Consider the following 12,183-nt stretch of genomic DNA (forward strand, 5'->3'; position numbering starts at 1 on the left):
GAAATCTTGCGAAATGAATGTATAAGTCGTGGATAATAGTTGGGAAATGATGGTAGTGTACTTTGTCCTGTACCTGGCCCAACTGGTAGAGGACTTTGTGCAATGGTGCAAACTCAATCATCTCCAACTCAACACTTCAAAGACCAAGGAGATGGTGGTGGATTTCCACAGGTCTAAGCCCACCCTGCTACCAGTCTCCATTGATGGGGTCAATGTCGAGGTGGTAAGCACCTACAAGTACCTGGGTCTCCACCTGGACAATAAACTGGACTGGTCAGCCAACACTGACGCACTCTACAAGAAAGGGCAGAGCAGGCTGTACTTCCTGAGGAGGCTGCGCTCCTTCAGTGTGTGCAGCAAGCTCCTCAGGATGTTCTACCAGTCTGTTGTGGCCAGCGTCCTCATCTATGCAGTGTGCTGGGGAGGAAGCACAAAGAAGAAGGATGTGGGGCGAATTGACAGGCTGGTAAGGAAAGCTGGCTCTGTAGTGGGAGCTGAACTGGAGTGCATCACTTCAATATCTGACAAAAGGACCCTGAACAAACTGATCAACATCTTGGACAATGAGTGTCACCCACTCCACAGCACTATTGTTAAGCAGAAGAGCCTGATCAGCTGGAGACTTCGCTCACTGCCTTGCACAACAGACAGACTGAGGAAGTCATTCGTCCCCAGGGCCATTGAACTGTTCAATGCTTCACTTAAGGGAAGAGGAGAAATAGACTTCTCTGCATAGTCTGTCTGCCTCTTCACCACCTCCATGTCTTGAACTGTCTGTCCACTAGCCACTTTTTACCACTGTCTTTTGCCTCACTGTTTGCGTGCTATATTAGCACATATGCACAACCCCTCCCTCCATGCCACAGCCGAACTGTGACCACACTTATACCTTCCTTAATATAGTTATATATATATAGATATAGACTTTATTCTTGCACTGTTGCACTGTTTGACTTACTCATTTGCACCATCACCATGACACTCATTCACACAGAGCACCTTAACTTACCTATTGCACAGAGAATCACAGGCTCAGTCCCTGCCTCAGTCATTGCAAGCACATCTTGATTGATTTATCACCCACTATGTGGATACTGTTTTTTTAGAATTGATTAGATTAAGTGTTATTTAGTATAATTTGTATTTTAGTATATTTAGTATTTAGTATATATTTATCTTCTACTGTCCTTATTGCTTAGTTGTGTTTTTTGTATTATATACTTTTAATTACTTTAATTACTGCTGTTAGTGAATGTGTGTGTTGTCTGTATGCTACCTTGAATTTCCCCTGGGAAATTCTATCTATCTATCTATCTATCTATCTATCTATCTATCTATCTATCTATCTATCTATCTATCTATAGGTGGGATATGCACACAATGACTCTGACTCTCCACAGTTAAAAAGGGGACAGGGACACCCGTGGATGGTGGGATAGCACATGATATACTGTAGGAGTAAAGAAAGACTGAGAAACAGTCCCTGAGAGAAAGAGACAGAAAGACTGTGGTGGAGATAATGTTCTAGAAGACTGACAGAGATGTCGTGGTGGAGATAATGTTCTAGAAGAATGTACAGTGACTCACTGGAGCTGTCATCGTAGACATAGTTGTCGTGACTCCTGGAGTTGTTGACGCCCAAGAAGACCTTGTAGTTGTTGTCCTCGTACCAGTTGAAAGACATTACGCGGCTGCCTGCTCCCTCAGGGTATCCGCAGAACAGGTCCGACACGATCCGCATCAGTTGGCCGAAGGAGGCCGGACCCTCCGACTGGAAGAGCGGGGACAGCACCTTCAGGAGGTCCTGGGAACTACTTCTCTGAGCCAGCTGCAAGAAGGGATTTGAACTTGTTACAAAAGTTCTGATATATCCCAGCTCAGAAGTGTTTCATGCATTAATAAACAACATAAAAAACACTTGATGTTCAGTGTCCATGTCTTGCCATACAACATGCCAGAGAAGACTACAAACTACCAACATTTGATTGAGAAAAAAGGCTTTATTGATTATCTTTTGATCAAATGTAAAAATAAACAGCGAAGGTCATGAATATATTTGAAAATTAATTTGGGTAAATTTGTTTAATTTATTAGCTATTACTTTCAATGACAGACCATAATATAACTGTATCAGTACTAGAGAGTTGAGAGGGGGAGGAAGTGATAGAGAGAAAAAATGATACAGAGAGATTGGAAAAGAGAGTGAGATACAGTAATAGCAGATGAAGAAAGAGATATTGAATGATTGAGAGATATGATACAGTAATTTCCTGTGTATTAACCGCATTGTGTATAAGCCGCAGGGCAGTATTTTATGCAAGTTAAAAGAAACAAAATATATGAATTCCATATTAACTGCCCCCGTGTATTAACCTCATAGCTAAAGAAATTTTGCAGAATCAATGTATAAGCAGCAGTGTAATGTATAGTTGGGAAATTATGGTATGTTGGAAGTAAACAGACAGATAATATATCCGTCTCTTTTGGTTGAGTCTTTACTATGTGGATTATGTTGAAGCAATTCAGCAATCATCTACTTACGACTAGCTGCCCATTCTGTGAGTACACTGTAAAAAACTCTATGGAGGCAGCCCAGGCTCAGAAAACTGCAAACAAACAATGTAGGGGCAGCCTGTCCCTCTAACAAAAACAAATACTGAAGGGAAGGGTCAAATACCTCTGTGGTGTGTTTCGTTTGGTCAAAATATAATGTATGTTGTTTTGGAAAAGAAGTGTCTGTCAATAAATTTAAATATAAGGTAACACTTTACTTGACAGTATCGACATAAGACTGACATGATACTGTCATGACACATGAACCCTAACCCTAACCCTAATCCTAATTTGTTATGACAAAAACAGAATGACAGTTAATAACAGAAGCATTATGTCATAAACGTTTATGACTTGTTTATGACATGTTCATGACAGTGTCATGTCAATCTTATGTCGATACTGTCAAGTAAAGTGTAACCAAATATAAACATAAACATAAACAAACGCGACTTCCTGCGCCATCTCTGACATCGCTATGTTTAAACTGCAAATGTCAGACTGCTGATCTGTTGATCTGTAGATCAAACCAAGCTGTGGATCTTATCCCCTAACTGCTCCACATCTGTTGATCAAAACCGGACCTGCCAACTAAATCCATCAGGTGACCCAGTTGTAATCCCAGGGATGAAAATACAACCAGTAAATTTGGGAATTGTCCAACGGGTGGTGGTGTCCAATGAATCTCCAAGGAACCCAGCCAGTACTACCTCGCTGACACGTGTGCACCCTGCCTTCTGTCCACCCAATGTTTTTAAAGTGTTAAAGCAGCACCGAGACATTTTAGTCGAATATTAAGCTAATTCTAATTTCTAAGAGGCTCACTAACATGCTAATACATTGTCTACAGCAGGTTGGTTATGCACTGTGAGTGTATTTTTACATTTTCACAGGGTGGTTTGAACCGCACCGACCTTGGACACTGTTCATAATATGAAATTAAGAAATGAAATTAGATTACCTTTAGTTAATGTTTCCTCATTGCTTAACTTTGCACTCTGTCTATAATTTAAATTAAATTAAGGGCTCAAATGTAAATGCACTACCTATGCTACAAACGGAAGTATTGCTATAGACACAGGCAACAGAATCATACTGACTGAAATAGAGATAGAAATTTGGTCCCAAAAATTAGTAAAAAGAAAGAAAAAAAGGGAATGAGTAGGTTCTCTGACGTCATCCTTACCTCTTGAACCTTGTCGGATACGGAGGACAGCACAACACCCCAGTGAGCCATGTCCAGCCCAGTGGTGCCATCGTCCAGGACAGTTGGAAGCTGAGAGTATGGCAATGAGAAACCAGAGGGATGAATGAAAGAGAGAGAGAGAGAGAGAGAGAGAGAGAGAGAGAGATCAGTGGGCATCTCAGCTTTTAAAAAAAATCCCCCACAACCCTCTTGTGGAGGACCAGTTAATAATTGAATAGTTGAATAATTAATTCACACAATACTCAACTTTGCTTTTATTAATAAAGTTACATAAGAGTCATGACTGAGGTCTTCTGCTCATTTGACATCAGCATTTTTAGCATAAAGTCAGAAACAGCTTGGTTTTCCAGCCAATGGGCCATTTGCTGACACTTCAAAGGATTTGTCCAAGCATGGGCCAAATCACCTGCCAGTGGCACCGCACATTAACTAGAGGCAGGGATGCTAAATGTGAGCTAAGGAGGAGGCAGGGATGCTAAATGTGAGCTAAGGAGGAGCCGCTAGGCCTCACCCTCGGGGCTCAGGAGGGCATGTGAGGGCTATTTATACCCACCGCAGCGCAGAGTGGGCAGACCAGCGCCACAGGGCGGGGGTGGGGGTGGGGGTGGGGGTGGGGACGGGGAGTGGCCTGCCCGGCCTGTCTAAGCCTGTTAGTGAAATTAGAGCAGAGATGACATCAGCTCAGCTGTCTTGCCTAACATGAACTAACTGTGAGACCTGTTTACCTACTGCCTCAGGCACCACCAGAGGCGTTTGCCCCCACCGAGTGTCTTACACAGACGCACAAAGAGTTGATGGGAGTCGACAGAGGTAGAATACAGAGCTAGCATTTAGCAAGAGAACTGCAAATAAAAACATAAACAAACAGACAGAAGTCTGGAGGCTCTGCTTCTGTGAGAGTTCACCAACTGGTGATAAGGGCCAAGAGGGTTTCTAGAAATCTTTACGTCAGCTTGCAGAAAGTAAAAATAGCTATTTTCATCAAACTCAGGTGTCAATCAATTTTAGAAGCATGTGCCAACAAGTGCATGCTGAAAATACATTCCTCAAGTTCACAGAAAGGTCACCACTATTGCCCCCTGTCCTCTCTGGTCACCACTATTACCCCCTGTCCTCTCTGGTCACCACTATTGCCCCCTGTCCTCTCTGGTACACTTGCCAACTTTTAGATGGAAGTTACCTCTGAAGAGTCTCCTCTGTGCTACAGGATTTTTCATATGGATTTCCTTTCCTCAGCCACTAGGATATCCTGCTCAGTATCCTTATACAATGGCTGGTCAGAATCCTTATGCAATGGCTGGTCAGTATCCTTATATAATGGCTGGTTAGAATCCTTATACAATGGCTGGTCAGTATCCTTGTACAATGGCTGGTCAGAATGGGGCAGCCGTGGCCTACTGGTTAGCGCTTCGGACTTGTAACCGGAGGGTTGCCGGTTCGAACCCCGACCAGTAGGAACGGCTGAAGTTGCCCTTGAGCAAGGCACCTAACCCCTCACTGCTCCCCGAGCACCGCTGTTGTTGCAGGCAGCTCACTGTGCCGGGATTAGTGTGTGCTTCACCTCACTGTGTGTTAACTGTGTGCTGAGTGTGGTTCACTAATTCACAGATTGGGATAAATGCAGAGACCAAATTTCCCTCATGGGATCAAAAGAGTATATATACTTATACTTAGAAAGAATCCTTATACAATGCCTTTCTACTTTATTGAAGCACTGTAAGAATACAAAGAACCTTACCTTGAAACACACAATTTGATCACTACAAGAACATATATTCCATACAGTATAAAATGAGCCATAATCAAACAGTATAGCTGATTGTGTCTTTCTATTGCGTTAAATGAAACTAATTTTTTTCATCCCCTCCTACTGACGGGAGTGTACCTATGTTCCCCGGGTCCTATGTTCCCTGGGTCCAATGTTCCCCGCTTTGTATGGGACCAGGGAACATAGGACCCTTTTTAAAATAAAAACCTAACCCTAACCCTAATCCAACCCCGAGCGGGGAACATAGGACCTGGGGAACAAGGGATGACCCCCTACTGACTACTATGAGTCTGGGTCATACAAGTTGCTCTGTTGGTAAATTTGTTTTTGTTTCAAAATGATGTTCAAAAATAGCCATTATCCCAGAGAGACAATCGAGAAACTAAACAGAAAGATGGAAAGACATAAAAGTGTAGCCAAGCAACCAACAACACTCACCAAACGAAAGATCTTGAAGAAGTCCACGTTGGCATAGAGGGAGTCCTCGATCTTCTGCAAGCGGACCTGTGAGAGGGCACACATGGCGTTGCGGACACCGTAGAGACCGCGGCGGCTCGGGAAGATGATGAAGCGCTCCAACAGCTCCTGGCTACAGGCGATCTGCTTCAGAGTCAGGTCCGGCACACCATACGCAAACTACCCCATCACAAACCAAACCAGAGTCAGGTCCGGCACGCCATACGCAAACTACCCCATCACAAACCAAACCAGAGGACATAACAGGTCTTTCAGTACATTAAAGACTGTATGTCATAACTTCATAACCAATCACATGTTTGGATGGGACCAGCTACATGTATAAATGACTCCTTCCACACCTGTGAGATACATGTGTTAGGCATACTATTTCATCACTAGAGAAAATATGTGATGTCAGTTTAGAAAATAACATACCAAGTTTAAAGCAATCATGTTAGATTGTCTCCTTCCACAGGATAAAAAAAAATGCCTGTCTGTGATGATACTGCATTCACATTACAGGTGTCAATGGATAAACAGCTAATTGTCTGATGGTCTATCTATGCTAAACAACCACATCACTGTCTCTATGAACGTGCAAGAATAAAGCACTAACCCACTTCTAATCACCACCATATATGACAGATTTTTCTAATAATAATTTGGAATGACAGTAAATATAACTGCCACTATTTATATATATTAACATTAAAATTTCATGCATTTACATAAAGACAGTTCTGATTATCTGTCTGTCTGTCTATCTATCTATCATTATAATGTGTTCCTTTATGCCAAACTCAACAGATGAGCCAGACGGCTGCTTAGCCAGCTTCAGTATTCTCCAACAACGTGAGTTATTAAGAGCAGAGGTTAAAGACTGTGTGAAACTCAAGCCAGAACTGACTCCTGCTGGATTTCTGTTGTACAGTATACAAAGCTATCATGAAAAGCGTTATAGTTATCTAGCCTGGGTTTTCCCATGCAGCCTTATGCGCGCAATTTTATTCACGCTGCTAGGCAGCCTGGATTTCATGGACTTCGTTTTCACCTCAACGAAGGAACCAATCACAGAACGGAGGGGGGACAGCAAGACGATGACGACACACCGAAGTGGTTATAAGCCATGTATAGACGCATATGATAGACATTCGTAGCGCCCAATAAACAGCTCTGGGCATTCGTAAACCATGTTTCAAATATGAGAAAATCTACATGTAGTTCCCAGACCCCATCTCAATGAGATGAGGTTTGGCGTTAGCCAGGCTAATAGTTATCTGCCCTATCAATAGATCTGGTCTCTGAATCAATCAGGCATTAAGGACCCAGCATTTTTCCTTATACACCTTATATAATCATCAGAGTACATCTGGAGCTCCACCCTGGATGAGCTAGATTCTAAAATCTTCACATCATCACTGTTCTATTCTATTTTACCAAACACCACAGCAAACCACTGTTACGGGGCAGGACGTCCACCGTTCTTGACTGTCTATGGGGTTCACTGCACTTAGGGCCTTCTGCAGCTCACAACCTGCTATACACCAGCTCTAGCAAACAAACCAAGACACACAACACACAAGTCCATCCTGGACGAGCCACCCAACTGTTATCAGCGGTGGCCGTCCCCGCCTCGCAACACCAGCAATAGTCTGCTCCACGGCAACATGGGTACCAGTTTTACAAATACATCAGATGAGTTTCCCTTCCCTACCTGTTCCACTTTGACTAGGGCATTGATCAGCTGGTTCACGACTGAGTCAGAGAGTCCAGCATCTCGCAGAAGAAAAGACGTGAGGGTTTCATCGTCCTTCAGGATATCCTCAATCTTCAGCCCGCGGCCTAAAGAAGAGATACAGGAAATGTTTAGTTATGGACCCTTTCAAGAGAGTTGCATTATCAGCATCATAGTTGGCCCCACAAGACTTCCGTTTTAACATTCCATATGTTATCTTAATGCAGAGGAAGTAGATTGGGGCCCAAATAGAACGTTCAAGCATTGTTTTTGTTTACCTTGTTGAAAGGGTCCATAGTACAAAAAGTGGCTGATCAAAATGCTTGATGCTATAGACAAAAATAATGAAAAAACTATTCTTTTTGAAGAGGTTTGAAAAGAAAATTAGCTAAGTTACGGTATCCTCAGTTTGCTCAGTGTCTGGACTGACCCACAGTCAAAACCTAGACTGGGGACGAGACGAATCTTAGAGCACATTTGAATTTACTCTGGCAAACTTTTTTATTCAAGCACATTTCCAAATCACCATAAACCCAGGAACTAATCACAACACATGACTGCACTGCTGGCATCGGTATTAAATGGAAAATATGTGCATTTACATTGAAATTGAGTAAAAAAACTGCATTTAAACCTTCCTTTACAGTCAGAGGTGTAGTGGTAAAATCAGAGGTGGGTAATCTATGAATTCTGTGATCACGGTAAAGTGGACTGCGCCATGCGGTATCAGATTTTTTTGAAAAGGCATTCAGAACATGTTTGATGATGGTGGAGGTTATTGTCCAATGTTTATGACAATACCAGTGGTATTAAATGGTTCCTAGAATGTTGATGTACTCTTAAAAGGAATGTGTTGTCCCTATCTGGACACAGAGATGTGTTAAAAAGACAACACAAGTTGTGTTGATTCAACACAAGTTGTGCTATTTTCAACACATTTTGTGCAACAAATTTAAAAAGGAAACAAGACAAACTTGTGTGGTCCCTATCTGGACACAGAGATGTGCTAAAGCAACACCAAAGAACTTTCCCTCTGTCGCACGCACGCTATTTGTTTATCCAGCACCGGCTTTGGAAATAACGATTTCCACAGACAAGGTAGAATATATGTTGCATGATTTTATGAAAGTATGATGTATTGCGACATCAGAAGCAAGTCAATTTGTAGTTTCTTATCTCTCATTCCTTCAAACTACAGATCCGCTACCCGATCTGGCAAATGTACATAGTGCAGTTATAGCCGATAGAGGGCCGCGAAGCGAATGCAGAAGTGCCGTTCACCCTGTCACGAGTTGCTGAACCACTGAAACGATTTTGGAAATATGATTTTAAGGTACAAAAAACTCATTGGTGTTGCTTTATAACAACTTAAGCTATGGTGTATGAATGTGTCAAAAAATGTATCTGTAGCCTATTGATGATAATGTGCATACAACTTGCGTGTGTGTGTGTGTGTGTGTTTACCTGCCACACGCTCTGGATGGCTGCGCAGTGTGTCCATGAAGTCACTCATGGCAGACAGCTCTCCCCACAGTTGGCCCAGCTGTTGGAACTCTGGGTCATTCAGGAGCAGCTTTTGTGAGTCGGCGTAGAACCGAGCCAGACTGAAGGGAATGGAACATGGAACATGGAACATAGAACAGGTAAAAATATAAAGACCATAGGACAACAGTTTATCGAAACCAATGAGAAGGCCATTTTGAGCCCTATATGCTTCAAAAAACTAAACAAAACAAAAAAAACATAAGCCTGCTGCAAAAACAAGCCTTGCTGTTCTGAATATTGCACAAGTAAGCAATGTAGAAGCAGGTAAAGATGTCTGATCTCCATTGTAGAGAAATCTTCTTAAACACCAAACTTAAAGCCGTTTTCAAGAATTTTTCAGGCCTGGTTCCTTCAAACTCTTCAAGGACTCAACAAGGCATAAGACACAGATCAAGGTTGTTTTGGCTAACTATGTGGTCTATTGCTTGTTCCATCACAAAAAATACATAAATGCAAGCACCTTTAATGATCCAAATATATCTCTAATATGTCCAACAACATTCATTTCAACAACATTCAAGGTCTTGACGTGTTTTATTTAAATTCACAAACATTCACTGATTGCAAAGGAACCCTGAATGATATAAAACCATGACACTGAAGAGAACACAGAGGAGAGGTGCCTATAAATGTGTATGTGTGTGTGTGTGTGTGTGTGTGTGTATGTGTGTGTGTTGTGTGTGTGAAGCAAACATTAGAAACACTGTACAGTTACAAGTGTCGCAATACTTTATTTCTGTGACTCCAATGGTGGTTTATGTGAAAGACTTACACAGAGTTGTTGTAGTTAGACACCACACCAGGAGTTTCTCCACGTGTAGTGTGTCGGAAGCATGGGTTGTCTGCATTGCAAAAAATGCCCTGAATCCACGGCAGGATTCCAGTGGAGGGCATGGCCTTGCTTGGAAAATGACCTGCGATGATCACACAAAACAAGGAAATGGGGATTACAGACTTTAGATGTGGCCTGCGTGAACCCAAACAAACCTGTGAGCACATTTTAATTTGTTCCACAGATCCGTCTGCCAATTCTCTCACTGGAGCACTGTGTTAAATAAGGTCTGATCTCTCATTTGTGACTAAGACTACAAGCTCAGAGAAATGTAGTCGGTCAATTGTGACACCCAAGTTACATGCTGTTTTAGCTGACAAAATGCAGGACCAAGCTGGATGCTGATCTGTTGGGGAATAGCTCTATTAGCTTGGAATACCACAAGCTCCTTTTTGGAGAGAACTGAAAACTTGAGTAAACAACTGCAAGTAAAGCCTTTGTTTACAGGAAAGATGTGTTTGCTTTAGCCTACTTCTTGTTTCTTGGAAAGATGTAAGTTTAATTTCACCACTGGTTACATCCCAATGGAAATAGGAAATGAACCAATCTCCAGACCAATTATCAATTGAGAATCTGTCTGCTGTCAGTCAGCCTACTTTAGATGACAATCTTGCAATAGAACTGCTTAAGCAGAGTAGAGATGTAGGCATGCATGATTATTAATAGAAAAAGCTTTTACACTGTCGCTGTTGGTCAAATAGGCCTAATCATTTAATCATCACTGACTTACATTCATGCTGGCAGTACAACATATCTAAAATGTGTGGTGAAAAACAGTCTGTTAAAAACTACTTTAACGACTTACATTCATGTTGGCGGTACAAGGGGTTTGCTTTCCTCAGCCAAACCAGACCAATGAACAAAATAACTGGCCATAGGATCTCCACCACAAAGCGGATCTGTGAACACGAACAAGCCCCATTACAATCCACATTCAATGTTGTTAATGCACATAAGCTGAATACTATGTTTTCACCAATGATGACATTAAAACAGATAAAGGGTGATACAGAAGTCTGTAAAATGGCCTAAAACCTTCTTAGGTCTAAACGCAAACCTCCAGAAACGAATAGTGAGGAGAGCAGGTGGAATTAAGTGTTGACTGACAGTGTGATTGCACAATGGCAGTATATTATAGCGTGTATAGACAGTAAATAATGGACACATTTTTTAAAATGCTGGATTTGCCTTCACGTGTCCAACATGAAGAAATTCTAATGAATGTATAAAGTTACCCATTGACCATGAGAACATTTTATATAACTTCATAGCTAATTTAGGTCTACAAATCAATACACATTGTTCTTAAACAGTTTATTTTATGAGGATTACTTCACTGAAGCAACCATCTATTCACTGTGCAAGAGACCCCGAGGCTGTAAATGCGCATTGGATCACTGGCCTTTTGACGTTTCCGGAGTGTCCAGTTCTTCCATAACAAAAGGCGTATCTGGCTGCCGACAGTCATGGCTGCGCCTGCGCAGCTTCAACCCCTTCTGGGGCCTTTAGCGTGGGGAGGGACCTGTAGGATGTCAGAGTACTGATGTCAAAAAAGTTTCCTCATAATGCGGGGCTTCGTTGAAAAGACTGATTAAAAGGACAACGCTACCATACTACTCAATTGAAACATAACTTTTAGGCCTACTGTATATGTTGTTGTATGGTTTATTATTAAGCCACAAAGTAAGACAGAATCTTAGTCCACGTTTTATACGCTAACATGCACTATAATTAATATATCGACCTACTAAATTATTAAATAAACATATGCTTTAATAGTGTTCAAATTTCAATGACAAGCGCACATTAGACGTTGGCTAATCACCACTACAGGTCTAAACTCACGTTGCATATACCCTCCCCCTTCAGGTTGTCTAAAGTAGGATAACGGAACAGCAAGGCTAAAACCTAATGTATCCACTTACCTCAGAATAAAAGAAGTCCGGGTTATTCAACATTTACAGAGTTTATACGAGAATGAAGAGGAGAATAACTGCGAACAAATGGTAGATCCACAAACTCGCGCAGCGTAGCGCGCAGGTGAAACCACTAATCAGATTGCTGTAATCTCCAGATCAACATGG

At 41.9% G+C, this 12,183-nt stretch overlaps 1 protein-coding gene across 4 annotated transcripts in view; it reads right to left on the reverse strand.

Annotated features, from left to right (window-relative positions):
• LOC121724834 (retinal-specific phospholipid-transporting ATPase ABCA4-like) overlaps positions 1-12,097 on the reverse strand; it is a 54,476-nt gene extending 42,379 nt beyond the window's left edge. For 2 of the 4 annotated variants that reach the window (XM_042111683.1, XM_042111682.1), the window contains exons 1-9: positions 12,025-12,097; positions 11,502-11,621; positions 10,905-10,998; positions 10,040-10,181; positions 9,187-9,326; positions 7,702-7,829; positions 5,967-6,164; positions 3,740-3,829; positions 1,588-1,828 (exon numbers count right to left, since the gene is read on the reverse strand). In XM_042111683.1, the coding sequence (XP_041967617.1) occupies positions 1,588-1,828; positions 3,740-3,829; positions 5,967-6,164; positions 7,702-7,829; positions 9,187-9,326; positions 10,040-10,181; positions 10,905-10,998; positions 11,502-11,567 (1,099 nt within the window). In that variant the 5' untranslated portion in view covers positions 11,568-11,621; positions 12,025-12,097. Of the gene's footprint in view, positions 1-1,587; positions 1,829-3,739; positions 3,830-4,007; positions 4,205-5,966; positions 6,165-7,701; positions 7,830-9,186; positions 9,327-10,039; positions 10,182-10,904; positions 10,999-11,501; positions 11,622-12,024 lie in introns of those variants that run through there. The other 2 variants (XM_042111684.1, XM_042111686.1) reach the window with 2 other exon arrangements.
• Positions 12,098-12,183: the final 86 nt, after the last annotated feature.

Source organism: Alosa sapidissima, chromosome 12, assembly GCF_018492685.1.
Source record: "Alosa sapidissima isolate fAloSap1 chromosome 12, fAloSap1.pri, whole genome shotgun sequence".
In the NCBI taxonomy this organism is placed as follows: Eukaryota; Metazoa; Chordata; class Actinopteri; order Clupeiformes; family Clupeidae; genus Alosa; species Alosa sapidissima.